At 40.5% G+C, this 16,455-nt stretch overlaps 1 protein-coding gene across 3 annotated transcripts in view; it reads left to right on the forward strand.

Moving 5' to 3' along the window:
• The window catches only part of Zfh2 (Zn finger homeodomain 2), a 162,879-nt gene that overhangs the window by 117,272 nt on the left and 29,152 nt on the right, over positions 1-16,455 (forward strand). The window contains exon 5 of one of the 3 annotated variants that reach the window (XM_076312453.1): positions 5,288-5,358. The exons of the other annotated variants lie outside the window; for them this stretch is intronic. Coding sequence (XP_076168568.1) covers positions 5,288-5,358 — 71 coding nt within the window. The remainder of the gene's footprint in view (positions 1-5,287; positions 5,359-16,455) is intronic. 3 annotated transcript variants of the gene reach the window in all.

The raw sequence follows: 16,455 nt of genomic DNA on the forward strand, positions 1-16,455 counted from the left end.
GCGCCGTGCCAACGGAGGACAAGGCATGTTCGATCTTCCGTTAAAATCGCCCAGGCCACTCCTGGAGGCGTCTCTCTCTCTCTCTTTCTCTCTTTCTCTCTCTCTCTCTTTCTCTCTGTGTCTCGATCTCTCAGAAAGAAAAATGTAGAAACGAAAAAATAAGATAAAAGTAAATGGAAAAAAAATAAAAATAAAAGAAAAACCCTCTCTCCTCCCTTTGGAGGAGTGCAAGGAAAGCGCGCGATCGACGGCGACAAAAATGAAACCTTCCGCGAAACTGGGTCCCCCGATCGAGACAAGAGACGAATGGAGCGTGTGTACGTGTACGTGTGGGTGGGGGAGGGAGTTTGAGCGTCGAAAAGCTCGCAAAAATGCGATACCACCGGGAAGAACGGAGAAGGGGTGAGTAGCGGTGGTAGCGGTCTACGTAAGAGACGGGAAGGGGAGCAGAGCTCGTCACGTATCACGCAGTGGCGGCTGTCGTGTTTCGTGCGAACCGGCCCTTATGATTCGAAATCGTTTGGTGGAAGCGACGACGAGAGACAACGACCACGCGAAAAGAAGAAAAGGAGAAAGAGAGATAGGGTGAGAGAGGGAGGGGGAGAGAGAAACTGGGAGATGAAGGAGAAAAGCGAGAAAGGAGGGTGGACGGGGAGAGGGCAAAGGAAAGAGAAGCGAACGAGGAGGGGGTGGGTGGGGAGGACACACAGAAAGAGAGAGAAAGGAAAAGAAGCCTGGAGTGCTAAGCCCGATGCGAGAGTGGCCAGACTAAGCCCAAGGCAGAAAGAAAGGTTTTATCTGCTCGCAGTTATTTATCGCTTTCCGTTGTAGCGCTGTCGTCGGGGCACGACCAATCAGAAGTCAGTATCCCCGGGTACCAGTCCGCGCCATCCGCATACATTATCGTGCGGAGCCTCGGCCATTGTCTTTCCACCGTTGTAAATCACATTTTATTCCCTCGCTTACGGTTTCGTTTTATTTATTTGTCGGAGAAACGTATCGCTACCGTACTCGTGGCCGAGGGGCGCTCGTTCGCTCGCTCGCTCGCTCGCTCGTTCGCTCGCGTTCGCTGTTGCGCGCGCGCGCACGCCTCGGCTGCCTGCCTGCCCGCCCGCCTGCCTGCCTGCCCGGCTGCCTGGCTGCTCGCTTCGCCAGCTCTGTTCGCTCGGCTTTGCTCGCTCGCTCGCTCGCTCGCTCGCTCGCGTTCTCCGCTGTAAACGCTTGCGAACCCACACACGGCCAACGGGGACCACGGGGAGGAACACACACGTTCGCGCGGGGACCACCACACGCTCCCGTACGGTGAAATCCGTGCAAGAGGGAACACAGACGCAGAAGACCGAGGGTACTGTCGTGGGGCTCTTTGGTTCGCCTCCTCTCGGCCACAGAACGTGTGAGAGGGGTTGGGGGCAGCAACGAACGACTTCGATTTTTATTAAGCACCCGGACCGACCGACCGACGTCCTCGTCCTCGTCGTCGTCCCCGACGACGACGACTGTTTAACTAAATTCCATCGCTGGATCACCCTGCTGCTTCGTGATCTCCTCTAGACCCCTTACTTTTTTCGTTTCCCCCCTCCCCTCTGTTTCTCTCTCTCTCTCTCTCTCTCTCTCTTACTCTCTCTCTCTCTGTTTCTCTGTCTCTTTTGCTCTACCTTTCTTTCGAGACTTTTTTTTTTCTCCACGCTTCGGGGAATAAAAGTGAAAGGGATGCCTCGCTCGCATGATTTACGGAAACGACGCTGATGAAACTGCTTTTAGATTCGTTCTGCGGATCGCGGGGACCGCGCGGGCCTTGGATCGAACGCGATCGCTGCTCGACGATCCTCGCGGCGAATTCTCGTTGCGAGAGGTGTCGGGATTCTATCCTCGCGTTCCGTACATTTGGAGAATCGAGTCGCTGGTTTTTAGGGGGTCTCTGTTACGTTGGAACACCGTGTGGAAAGTAACTGAAAGCGACCTAGAAAATATTGCACATTTCGGGCAACTTGCTTCCTATTATTTTTAAAGGAGTAAGTGTGCGCGATGATGCACTGGTAACTATACGTCTTCGTCTTCTCGTTTATTTTTAGTAGAATACTGTTCAAAATATTGTAAACTTTGGTCAACTTGCTTCCTATTATTTTTAAAACGTCCACTGGGGTAAAGTGTGCGCGTCGATGCACTGTTAACTATACGTCTTCGTCTTCTCGTTTATTTTTAGTAGAATACTGTTCAAAATATTGTAAACTTTGGTCAACTTGCTTCCTATTATTTTTAAAACGTCCACTGGGGTAAAGTGTGCGCGTCGATGCACTGTTAACTATACGTCTTCGTCTTCTCGTTTATTTTTAGTAGAATACTGTTCAAAATATTGTAAACTTTGGTCGACTTGCTTTTTATTTTTTTTTTTTTTTATTTCTATCGAAATAAAGTCTGGATGTTGTTGCACCGTTACCCTTTTTTTTTACATCGATTACTCTTCGGTGTTCGTTTCGTTCATCTGTAGAACGAATCGCACGAAGCAAACTTTGCCATTATTGAATCTTTGGAAACGGAATTGTAATTGTACAATTAAAAGCACAATTGGTCGAGACTTTCCTTCGTTCGACCACCGTCTTTCTCGAGTAACAGCGCACTTTCGGAGCGGGAGATGATTCAACAACGATGACGACGCAAACGTGCGCTGTTTTTTGCATTCAAAGTACCAGCAGGGTATTGCAGAAGAATTGCTTTCGAAACGATGGCAGGAAACCGTGGATCGCGATGGTTGAAATTATTTTTCGTAAGAGTTACAATTTCATCAATTTTTGAAACGCGCGATATTTTCTGGGACACCCAAATAGTACAGTATTAAATATTACTACCTTCTATTAGCGGCTACAGTTCGATCCTAGAGCGAAGATAAACTCGTGACACGAAAATAATAAAAAATGCAGAAAAGATTTTTCTTATCGGATGTTCGTTTTTGAGAAAATCAATTTTCTCAATTGGCTAATGCGTCTGTTTCTTAACGATTGTTTCTACTTGCATCGATGGTTGTAAACGTTGATAATGGAAAGGTGTTATCTATTTTTCGTCGATATTAGTATCTTCTAAGTTAGGACAAGTTATAGCAGACGATATCCTATCACGGTTAATGTTTACAAACATCGAGACAAGTAGAACCAACGAGTGACGAACGAACATTAGCCGAGTCAAGATTTTAATTCTCTCGACAACGAAATCTTTTATTAGAAAATATTATTCTACATTCTCGAATCAATTTTATACAAGAAATTATCCTATATCTACCGTGAATTTGTCCTCACCGTGTACATTATAAATATTCACGCGAGATTGCCTCGTTAGACACTCGAATTTGTGTAATAAATACCAGGAAAATTACTTGCATTACGATCGCAGGTGCAATTTTCCAACAGAAGTATGGATGATCGACCAATTTTCAATCTACCATGAATAACATTACCGAGAAAATAGCACCGAATATCGATCCGGAATAAATTGGTAGCAAGTAATCTTTAGCTACGATCATTTTACGGAAAGAATATTTAACGCGTTGATTTAATCTTTATTAATTGAAACATTTTTTAATACAAAATTTTCCACTTTTTCGTTACCTTGAAAAATCGTATCATTTTTTGGTTTGTTCTCACTTTCGTTGGACACTGACCATTTTCAACTTGTACTTACGAAACTTCTTTTTCAATAACGGAAACATTGACAGGATTGCATGATTCCCCCGAGTAGCTGAAAGACGAAACCCCATTGAATGTTCAGATTTTGCTCGAAACGATACAAGCGTAGAACACTACGCTTAACATCCTTTATCGACCAGCGATTTCATATGCGCACTTTGCGTTGCATGTTAATTACGGGTTACGTTACCTTACGCCGATACTTAAGTACAGTGTTGCCATTCAAGCAAGGTGAAGCACTTTGCTCATAGAGAGACCAAGTTTCGCGATAGTTGCAACAAGAAAAGTAACGCCTTCGTGGGATCGTTGCTTTCGCGAAGGAGGTGAATCGAATCGATACGCGAATCGAAATTCAAATTGAACGTCCGAATTTCTCTTTCGGAAATCTTTCAACACTATTTGTTCGAACAAGTGCGTAAGAATATAAATTTACAGTAACTGATAACACTTGCGTTGAATAATACAGAATTGTGTTATTTGACAGTATTGTGCCAACGTGTACGTTTCGAAATCGCAAAAATTCAAATTTGCCGCCATTAGTATATTACGAAAAATATTACCTCGAAAAAATGATGCACGTGGTTATTCGAACAAGTGTACTTTTTGAAATGGTAAAAATTCAAATTTGTTGCAATTAATACTTGAAGAAAAATATCAGCTCGAAAGAACAATGAACGTCGTTGTTCGAACAAGTGCGTGGACTTTTTATTAAATTCTATACACCTCGTCCTTGAAAAATTTACCATTCTTCGTTAAAAGTCGAGGATGATTCTTGTATCGTTCCCTTTCAGTAAACGGCTGTCAAAATTTTCACACAGACTGTCGAAACGAGCATTTTATAACAACGACACGTCGCGTTACCGAAACACACACGCCAGTATCGACACACAAAACAATCGAGTCCCGAACCACGGCATAAATTTCACCAGAATTGCTAAATGTTTAACAAACTACACCTACGTGGCGCTATCGACGCGTTTATTACGTACTCTCTTACCCACCGAGATACATATAAATCACGTAACACGAAAGTCCCCGCGATCGTAATAAACTGTACCCTGCGTGCCAAGAATGAAACAACAATCGACCATAATATGAAAACCACGAGTAGAATTATTGATCTGTACTACTTGAACGATCAGCGTTCAATGTTTATTGTCGGAAGGAACGTCGAGTGTGCGCCGAAAGTGCGACCTTAAGTTTCGTGTCGAGCGGAATGAAACGGCTGTAAAAGAATTCTACACGTTGACGACGGAGGCGTCGAATTCGAGGCAAGAGAGAGTCTGGCCTGCTCTGTAGTTTCTCCAAATCGGTTCGAAGATTACAAATATATCGCGACCCGTTCCGTGCGCAATTTCGAGAAAGACTAATTTTTTGTTTCTTTCCTTCTTTCTTTCTTTTTTTTTTTTTTGTCTCGAGTCGATAGTCCCTTTGACGAATTACGAGCACTCGCGAAACGATCGACCCTCGCTGCCACCCCCCGTTTTCTTTTCGCTGAGAATTGCTTCGTGTGTGAAAAAAAAGAAAATTTAAAGAAAGAAAAGAAAGAAAAAAAAAAAAAAATAAGAAACTCCATCACGACCGAATAAAACACCAAATGCTTGTGATAGTTTCAGCGGTGCAAGTAGACCATGCAGGCCAGGTTCTCTCCCAGCCTCAGTCGCGTCCTGGCCATCAACAGGTCAGTAACAATGATAAATATTATATTAAAAATTTCTACGTGGTGTACGATAGAGCTGCGCTCGGATGTATAATATTTAATTCGCTTGCATTTTGATCGTCGTGCTTCTATTCGCTGTGCTTTTATCGCATTATGGATAAACTAATTGAAACCCGGTGATAATGAGACCGGTGCACGGATTACACGTCACGGGTCCACGTGCGTGTTATGTTCGTACATTGTCGTTACTCGACGGTGGTATCGATATCGAGGTTTGCGTTCGACTCGAATCACTTTTCACGACGTACCGAAATAACGAGATAAATACCATTTTTTTTTTTCGAAGTGAAAGAGATTGGAAAATTGTACTTGTACCGAATTGTTCCTTGTATATTTCGTTCGCGCACGGAGAACTTTGTCAACGTAGGAGAGCATTGCGCAACAACGATACGACAACTTTGAGCAATATTTTAAAATTGATCGCGAAACTTGACATTTACATCGTGCGATAATCTCTTATTATACGCGAGGAGACCGTTTAACGAGGTAATTTTATTCGATCGACTTTAACGTATTATCGAGTTTAACAACGATTTATACATCGATCCGTAGCAATGAACGCATTGCAAATCGTAATCGATCGTACCATCGGTGCTCGCGATCGTTCCCGATGCGATATTATTTTCAATAATTTTCGAACGTTCGCGAGAGTTACGATCGTACTCGACTTCGAAAACTCGTGGACCGTTCGTAACGCGCGAAGTTTCAAAGGCTGCGTAGGACTGAACGCTCCATATATATTTCGCAAGATGGAAAATCGCGACGAGCAATTACAGAGCGTGAGCGCAATTGTTTATTTAATCGGCGCCGGTAAAAGAGAAAGTTGGAGAACGCGTTCGTGCCAGTTCTGATACGTTACGTGTCGTAGCTTTATCGGATATCCTTCTGTAAAGCGGTCTTTCGCTGTTTAGTTGCTTTAACTTTGTTCGTTGGAATGTCGTGCGTTTCACGCGGAAACGTGTGCCCGGCGAAGAACTCGAAAACAAACGAGAACGTTCGGTTGGTGAACGATGGAGGAAAGTTGGAAAAATTCCCCTCGACTTTGCAACTGTCAATTTATCATCCAATGTGCGTTGTCGAGTAACGGTGTATTCGAATACACCGAAAAGTTTGCGTATTTTCCCGCCAAACGGGAGCTTCGAGAAAAAGAAGAGAGCCAGAATGTAGGGGGGTGTTGGAAAATATTAGGTTGTTCGGAAAGTGATTTCGTTTTCCAAAAATGGAGAATATATAATTTAAAATAATGTTTATACACTGTAAAAAAAATTGTGTTTCATTTTCACAAAAGAAAAAAAAGAGGAACGACTTTCCGAACAACCCAATAAATGAAACTTTAATTCGAGTAAAGAAACGAACAGTTCGAGGAAACAGCAACTCGATCCACAATTTGCATCATTCTCGGTGGTAGAATGTTGAACCTTGACCCAGGTAACCGAAAGAATATAAAATCAAGAATAGGTGAATAATACAGAAGAAGAACCAACGCGTTTATTAATATTTAACGAAGAAAAGAAAGAGAAAGAAAGAATAAGAGAAGAATTCATATATCTTAAACACGTACCGTCGTATTTATAAAACAACCTTTCGTATTACATTTTTATTCTTGCATTACGATTTAACAAAGAGATTAATTCTAACTATAATAATGTATACTTCTTGTATACATTTCACATCTTCGTCAATTTGTACATAATTCCCTTTACTTAGTTTAACGTACAATCACCGAAGAATATTTTGTTCACTATTCTCGGAAGAAGCAAACTTTATTACCGATATTAAACAACCATCGTTCGTTGCAATTCGTTTCGAGGAACGTCCACGGGAGCTCTATATGCAGAAACATCCGATACAATTACTTCTTCGAGCCCCCACGCGCCACGTCCGCGTTCTTTTTTTTTTTCTCCTTTTGTTTTTTTTTTTTTTTACTCCACGAGCTCGCTGCAGTCGCCCCGACCGAGTTTTTTTTATTGCGTGCAAAATTAGTCTAACCTCAAATTAGTTCCCCGCCTACCCTCGAGTTCTCCCTTGCGTTTCTCTCATGTTTTTTTTCTCTTCTTTTTTTTGCTCCTCCACCGAAACTCGAAACCCGCACGATAAGTTTGTTTTGAATTACGTCGCGCGACCAGAAGTTTTTTTCCCTTCCCTTCCCCTACCGTTTCAGCGGCACTCGAGCGTGCCCCATCCTCCATGCAAATGAGCGTATCGCGGATCTTCCGCGCCCCGTGCCAAGGGCGTGCTCGTACACGAGGCTCGTTTGGAAAGGAAATACTCACGGCGAACAGAAGGAACGTCTCTCTTTGTGGGTTTGTTAATGTCGTCATTTAGCCGGGGCTGGACTGATTAACCTGTCGCGCGTGACTAATGCAAACCATAATCGGGCCTCGTACGAACGACAAATAGAACGAATCGCGGAAGCGAATGCAATTTCGCGTTACGTTTCTTTTTAGATACTCGGTGAAAAATTACACGAAAACGTGAAACACATTTACTGTGGATGTCACTGACATTTATTTCAAGATTAAAGTTTATAATATTGACTGATGCAAGCGTAATCATTTCGCGTTACATTTTTTTTTTTAGATACTCGATGAAACATACGGAAACATAAAACACATTTACTGTGGATGTCAGTGACATTTATTTAAAGATTAAAGTTTATAATATTAACTAATGCAAACGTAATCATTTCGCGTTATACTTTTTTTAAGTACTCGATGAAACATTATACGAAAACATAAAACATATTTGCTGGATGTCAGTGACATTTATTTAAAGATTAAAATTTATAATATTAACTAATGCAAAGCGTAATAATTTCGCGTTACGGTTTATTAGGTACTCGATGAGACATTATACGAAAACATAAAACACATTTACTGAATGTCAATGACATTTATCCAAAGTTTAAAATTCATGATATTAACTAATGCAAACCGTAATCGAGCCTCGAACGACAGATAAAAATAGAACAAATTCGCGTTACGTTTTTCTAAGATGACAAACGCTACTGAAAAATTAAAATACATTTATTTAAAGTCAATGGAATCTTCAATTTCAAAATTCACCTTATTTGCTTCGATAAAGGGAACACTTTGTCAGACATGTATATATTATACAATAGGAAACAAAAGTAGATTACTTTATTCTTTGAAAATTACCAAAATGATTTACGTTTGTTTCGTTGATAAAGCTCGACTAATTCACGAGTGAAAGAAAAGTTAAATTATCGCGAAAGTATCGACAGAAATTAGATATCGATTGTTGAGGATATTACTAATATAGAAACGAACAATACTTTCGCTCTAATTCGTCTTCTTTATCCAAAGCTGTGGTGTTGGTAGAAAGAAAGAAAGGATTAAGCGCATTAGAATAAATGCGATGCGAGGTCCGGGTTAGGTTCACAACTTCGCTCACATAAAAATCGTCCGAGTCGTCACCTCGACCCTTAACACGACCCAAAAACCGTCAAGTCTGCCCGTTGTCATGTAAATTCGTAATCTTCCGCATTGTACCAAACAATGGAGGTATTGAACCCCAAGAATAGTGTGAATGCTTATTAAAGTCATGCCGGTATTCACCGCGTTTAGCATTCTCCGAAACCTTTGCTCGCGATCGACAAAAAATTGTCTAATATAAAGAATACGTTAACAAAGACAGTTGAATTGTCCACGGTATTATCGTTAATAAAATAATTGATCGTTTCGCGTGCCAAACGATTGCATAATTTCACCGGATCCCTTTCATCGAATTATTCATTTTTTCGATAATCGTGGAATATTTTGGAAAACAAAAAGTTTGGAAAACACCTTCTCTGTTATTAATTTTTCCCCGAAAAATAGTTTTCAAACGTGACTACGCGTTTGTGAAGCACAGGTACGCGTAAAAAACATCCCCGAAAATATAAACCCGTGTATAATCTGCATACAACAATTGCAGTAACTTTTCGAGGGAATGTTTTCGTATTGGTCTGAATACGGTCGGAGCAAGCAAATGATATGTACGATTATTTTACTGCTCGGAGAAGATAAACTATCTGATCGATATCTATAACCCCTCAGTATGTATGCAGCAACAATGCTGCACTGCTCGACTACTCAATGATTTATAACCCCACTTATGAACCAAATCGATTTCCCTCGAAGACACTATATAGTCTGATGCCTGCACGCTCTTCCGATGCGTATAAATTCAAATATACCGATTTTTTCCTTATTTTTGTCTCACTCGAGCTGGAAAATATTCCGAGAATTGACAGGTACGAAGAAAAAGCATTTTCCTTCTTTGTCGAATTAAAACATTCACTCTGAAACTTCTAATAGCGTACGTAAAATCTATATCGATGCAAGAAAATATCAAATTGTTCACTTTTACAAACACACGAGACGCTTCGTCAAAGAATATGGTATACTTTATTTCTAATTCGACTTTAAAACGACTTATACTATACATGACGATAAAATTACACGATTTCACTTCCGTACAAATTTACCATTAACAACTTTCGACCTACTAACGCACAATTTATTGGAGAGAGGACTCAAATTGCACAATTTCACTTATATACAAATCTCGTATCGACCTTCCACACGGAACAAGTCACTACAGTACCCCCAAAACCACCAACAAAAATACATCAAGAATTAGAATTCTTATTAGAATTAGAATCGATCTAGTGTACGTATCGTAATTATTATTCTTCGAAGCCAAATTCCCGCGAAAAAGTATCGTTAAATAATTAACACGAGAATCGAATCGAATGCGTCACCATCGATTTGCGCGTCCACGAACGCGAGGACATGGAAAGCTTGGTTCCTGGATCGCGAGGGTATCTGGTAACGAGTCCCTTAATAAACCTTTCGCGAAAGGATTTTCAAATTGGAAGGGTATCCAATCGTGTCGCCTAGTCACGATATTCGATCGAGCTGGAATTGCACAAATAAATTCCTCCGAGGCGGTGGTGGGGGTTCGATGCAGGAGGACGTCGTCCTGGGAGGGGGGACAGGGTAAAGGGGGACAGTGGTGTCAAGAAAGCGGAAAGTCCAATAATAAGACGTCCCTCGCTTTGAAGCTCGTGGACGACGATTGTTGCTGTCGACGTTCGATCGGTGAGAAACGAGGCGCGCCCGATGAAGAACGAGAATAAAAAGAATGGCTCGAAAGTGGCGTAGGGTGGAAATAGAGGCTGTTAAGGCGTTGAGAATTATTCTTTCTGGAAAATCACGTGCAGCGAGCGTGGCCCTCTTTGGTACACGGAGGGCGATCCTGGTGACGTATCGACTAAACAGCGTATCGCGTCCGAGAAGAAACGGCACGCCGAGCGTGAAAACGACTTTCCGATCGAAACACTTCCATCTTCCACCCTACCGCTGCTCTCTTTCGCAATCACGTTCCATGGGGTTATATCTCGTGACTGCTACGAGGAAACCGTGTCTAGGTGGGCCCGATCCCGACGCGTATCAAAATGTCACGACAAGACAACGGCCCGCGGGGTCGTCGTCCGAATTAAAACGTCTTCAACGGATACGATGGTAATTGCTCGAAAATAACCCTCTGGTTCGATTTCTTTTTTTCTTTTTCTTTTTTCTTTTTTTTTTTTTGTCTTGCGGAACGATACGTCATTGCCGATGAAACGAACACGCCTGTGTACAATACGCGAAATATCACGCGAATCGGAACATTCTTATCGGACGATATTATTATTATTTTTTATGGAGATTGTATAAAATGTGTTATTAGTTTCGAAGGGGTTTTCCATTTGGCTGTGTGCTCGAGCTCGTTGGGTGAAATGTGTATCGAGTGTGTGTAGTGGGTTTTTTCAAGTTTGGGATGCAATAAAAGGAAGTAGAGGTGTGTTCGGTTTAATTTATTGCGATGGTTTTAATTGTAGAGGGGTAGTAGGTTACGGGGATGCGATGGGTCGAAAAAGACCCGAGAAAGATACTAAGGTTGTACGAAATGACTGTGATTCAATTCCATTCGACGTTGAAAGTATGGTTATTTAAATGGTCGGTTTGATGCCAATTTAGATTGATTGAAATCAAAAAATGAGGTTTCATTCCTTGCATTTTTTTGTAGTAAAGAATAGGGCGATTTTAGGAAGAATAATCGATAGAAATTTATTTATGAAAGTCTACTATATTTTGACCGTCTTTAAGTCATCTTAGGAAACAGAGATTTCCATTTTTTTTTTTTTTTATGAAGATAAGTTAAATCTACAAAAATATTTTCCATTATATCTGACAAGCATATAAATTTTCCTGTAGAATAAAGTGGAAGAAATTCTTGACGCGCCATAATAATATTTAGTAGTACTAGATATACTTGGTTATTATATTGAAATCTTTAATTGTGACACACAGATAACAGTAAAAATTCATTTAAAAATTACCCCGTTTTCTATCAGCAGTCCCTCGCGGTAATATTTGCCTACAATTAAAAAATAGCGAAACTAGCTCATTTTTATTTATTGAACGATTTTAGTCACCGTATTAAACGAAGCTAACGGAACGTATATACGAGAAACCTTTCGAGCTGTGGAAGCAAGTTGGGAAACCTGAGCCAACATGATCGAATTCAAAATTTGAAACAAAATTCACCCCATAAAACGTTCATATCAACTCCGTGGAAGAATACATATACCCAACCACACCCCTAAAAATTGATAACACCTAAATTGACGAACGCGTTCGGTGTTCTAAAATCGTAAATAAAGTACTATGTCATCGATCGGTTTGCGCGCGCCATTGAACGTTGGTGAGCGCAATATCCAACTAAACGTTCGATGATCTCTCTGGATGAATCATAAAAGTTTGCTGACGTCGAACTGGAACGGCAAGAATACGTGCATGATTATTTTATCTGGTAATGGCCGGCACCTGCAGGATGCACGATTGTCAGGACGTACGACCGTCTCTACGCCTTTCCCAAGGTCGTTCCTGACCCTGCCACGTGTAGCGGCAGGGCCCCTTTGGAAAAAAAGAAGAGAAAAAAGTTTCTAATGATCGTTCGTGACAAGAAGCTATTTTTTTTTTCGACGCCTCCCACCCGTAAGAAACTGCTGCAATCGTGGCCCGCGACGCAGGGAAATACAAAGGAGGCATATAATCGGAATACATTTGTAAGAATCACTGGGGTGAGTACGCATTCCCCCACGTTATACTTCCGATAATAAAGGGTATCCACACGGAGGAAGCGTACGAGTAATTTACCTCTCCTACGAATGGGTAACCAGTTGGAACGAAGGATTAATAAAAATCGTTCATCTTTCACGAGACACGAGGAATTCTTTATTGCACGCGTACCTTGTTATTCTCGTATCCGCGAGACTGTCGTTGCACGAACGAAGAGAACCTGTAGTATTTTAACAAACGATAACCGAGCAACATTTTCGAACGTTCTTGTTTCGTACACAGGTACGAAAATTGCGTACGCGAATTTACTCGACGATGTCGTTGAATTGACCAGTGAATCAACCAGATTGGAAAAAGAGATCAATGTATGAGAGAAAGAGGGTGGACGTATGGAATTAATTCTTAAATAATTGCTTTACTTTCAAAGGTGGAAGAAACATTGGAAATTTTACCGAATATATCGTATATATAAATTTTATTTACCGGTTCAAGTAAATATTTATTCAGTATTCGTTATTTAACGATGAAAGCTCGTTAACGATATTTGTATAGTTTACCGATATTTGTATGTTGTAATTCGTATAATTTGGAATGTTTCGTAAATAGTGTTGTTAATTTTTGCACGCGACGGAACGACGATTATAATAGGAAGTTTCGACGAGTGCAGCACCGTGTACGTAGAAACACTGCGAATAACGATTGTACCATGCGTAGGAATGAATAATTGAAGACGAAGCGCGACACAATCATTTTGAAAAATAGAATATTGTCTACTTGCAAAAGAAAGTGGTATAGAACTTTTTCCACCATTATTCTAAACCCCTTTCTTAGGGGTACGCGACCTATCATTGACCTACCCTTGCCAGTACGGTAGCAACCCCTAGCTGTACCTCGTCATTACACCTAACAGGCTTAAGTTTATTCGTGCATGACATTGAATAAGAGGAAACATTTCGTTTCTTTGAAGATAGTTCCTCCGGGCGAATTGGTACCCTTTGTACAATCGCGTATATCAAGTTGGCGCGCGTAAAATACAGTTCTATTTGTTTCGATCAACATTCGAACAAACTTTTTCCTTTTACAACCGTGCATTTAGAAAATAAGCTGGAAATACAATTACATAATACAAACGTGTAAATTTTTAGAATCTTTCACATTTGACGATCTGTATAATCTCCGACACAAGTCGTTGCAACGAGGACTAAGTTGCACAACCGTCTCGAGTAACTTCTACATCGTGCATTCTACGATAAGAACATTTGCACGATTACACAAAAAGAAGAATCGTATCGCTATGATAATGTCTTCCAACCAACGACGAAACAAATCGGTTCACGTGTACGAAAAACGTAAAAACCCGTTTCGACGATTCGCTCTCTCGTGTACCTCGATCGTCGTCGTCGTCGAGGGTACGTAACAAAGTTGGTTCGCAAATGCAACCACACGGAAAATAATCCAATGGCGTCAAGTCTGGTGAACGCAATGGCCACAGAAATACTCCGCGGCGATCAATCCGCCGGTTATAGAACTGTCTCCGTAGACAGTTGTTACTCTTGACTGTCGTGCATAATGTGCAGCGCAACGGTCGTGTTGGTACCACATCACTACACGGTTATTTACAATAGCGGCACGGTTCCCCGTGTAAAACTGGCAATGTCTGCATCGAGAAAATTGAGTACTTTCAGCCTGTCAAATGCCCATAAATAAAACGCGCTTCAATTATTTGATTACCGAGTGTACCCCGCCATATGTAAACACTCTGTTGCTCGTTGACGTACAATTTCTCGAATCGAACGCGGGCCTCGGTGGTGCCCCGGCGACGCGTGCTTCTTCGAATTAACTCGAAACGCGGTTAATAAATCGCTAGTACAAATAAATCATTCCGTAAAAGCGAAATAACCGTCCGATTTAGAAAATCTTTGGTAAATTGATGCGAGCCCGTCGTTTCGAAGCGCCGGTCGCGACGATGAAACGACAGAACGCTCGGGGTTGAAATTTATTTCCACGAGGAATTCGAGCAGCATTCGCTCGACTAATAACGGAATTCCGTGCAGTTCGCAGTCCAATGTTGTTTAGTTATACGCTTAGACTTTGTACCACCGCTGTTAAAACCGACAGCCGTGTTATTTTCATTCACGACACGTTTGGAGCGTTCCCGTAACGTTAAAGGTATCACTTTCGTGAAGAATTTCAGTCGTTGCATTCTCATCGCACGCCCCCATAAATAAGAAGCATGCACTCGTTTTAGGTTTGTTCGTTTTTCTGGTTGGATAATTACTCGTAACGAAACTATTGAAATACTCGAACGTGGAAATAATTGGGTACTTTATTTTTGGTAGGGGAGTAATACGAAAATAATTTTCGCTATATTTTTATAGAATTGATACGGATATGGTTTGAGCAGAGAATTATCAATCATTTTCGAAAATTTTAATCTAGTCGTAGAGGAATTTTACCGAACAAATTTTTATCGTTAAAATTAAACGATAGGATCAATTAAACATTCTACTAATAGTTGTACCAGTTCTAACTACTAACGTTTGTCTTAAGTCGAACACCGGTGTTGGTTATTCTTTACCAATTCTAATTTCTATTCGCTTAAACTTTTGAACGTCTTTCAACTCACGCGGAACCGACTTATCCATCTCTTTTTCTTTTCCAATGTTTTGCCAAGCGACGAACGATCGTAGAATGACTAACATTCATTTATAAGACGTATCCATTTGCACAGTTTTACATGGATTTATTTCAACGATCTCTTTTCCAATTTCACAATTTACAATTTCGTCGTATTTTCTCCTCGATTTAATTTTGAACGACGCTGTATTTTAAACACCAGAATCAATTTTTCATCGTTTTCGCGACAGTGCTGATCAATTTGAAATCCATAAGCAAAGAACACGTTTCGAAGAAACCTTCTTGAAACCTTTTCGAAATGCAATATATTATTCGATCATAATAAAAGAAATTCATACATTCGTAATTATATCGTGTGTAATAATTGTTCAAAATTAAACAATAAATAATTTTTAAACTCGTAATCGTCCTTTTACGCGTTCATTTATTTCTCGTCTTTTCTCGATGATTACACAAGAAAATAATGTCGTCCAAATTTTCAGCTCCCATTAATTAACGAAATCGAGCCGAAATTTAAGCAAAAACGATACAAGCGCAAAATACGTTATGTAAGAGGCATAGCAGATTCTAAAAAAATATTACCACCCTCTGCTGTGTCTAGCCAACCCCTCAAAATAAGTTTTTTTTTACCCCACAAAATATCCTCACCCACCCCATAATTCGACTCTTCTCGCTCTGCATGACTATCGCGTATGGTTACTACCAAAAAAAAAGGGGGGTGCAGGCATTAGTGCCACCCTCTCTCCCCTTCGCGACGCCATAAATATAAAAATATCCCTTACCCCTGGGATAACTTCCTATCATCCGTGAGGGAAAATGTGGCGCGTGGAAAATACGATTCGATACCTACATATGGAACTTTGTTTGCTCATTACCGCTGACGAACGTTGCTTTAGCATACGTACAAAAATATTTCCTTCAAAATTAAAGTAACATTTAACGAAATTCGTACGCAGAAAATTTATTATCTCTTTCCACAGTTAGTTATGATAAGAACAAACTTTATTTTTTAAATTAACCCACCAAGGGAGTCTTCGTGTCGAATAACTGTTACCAAGTGTGTAAAATAAATGTTTAAATCACTCAATTGATTCTATTTAACTGATTAAGAGATAGGTGAAGTGTACCTTGCATATATAATGCAATACCTTCAAAATTGAATGCAAGTACGAATTAAACAAAATATTGACGTAATATTGTTTTAAGATTCATCTTTACGAAATTAAAAATTTTTAATTACACCGCGAACACAAAATTTCAATTTTGTTTACACTACTTTAGAAATGCAAAT

Source organism: Ptiloglossa arizonensis, chromosome 5 (genome assembly GCF_051014685.1).
Source record: "Ptiloglossa arizonensis isolate GNS036 chromosome 5, iyPtiAriz1_principal, whole genome shotgun sequence".
Taxonomy (NCBI): domain Eukaryota; kingdom Metazoa; phylum Arthropoda; class Insecta; order Hymenoptera; family Colletidae; genus Ptiloglossa; species Ptiloglossa arizonensis.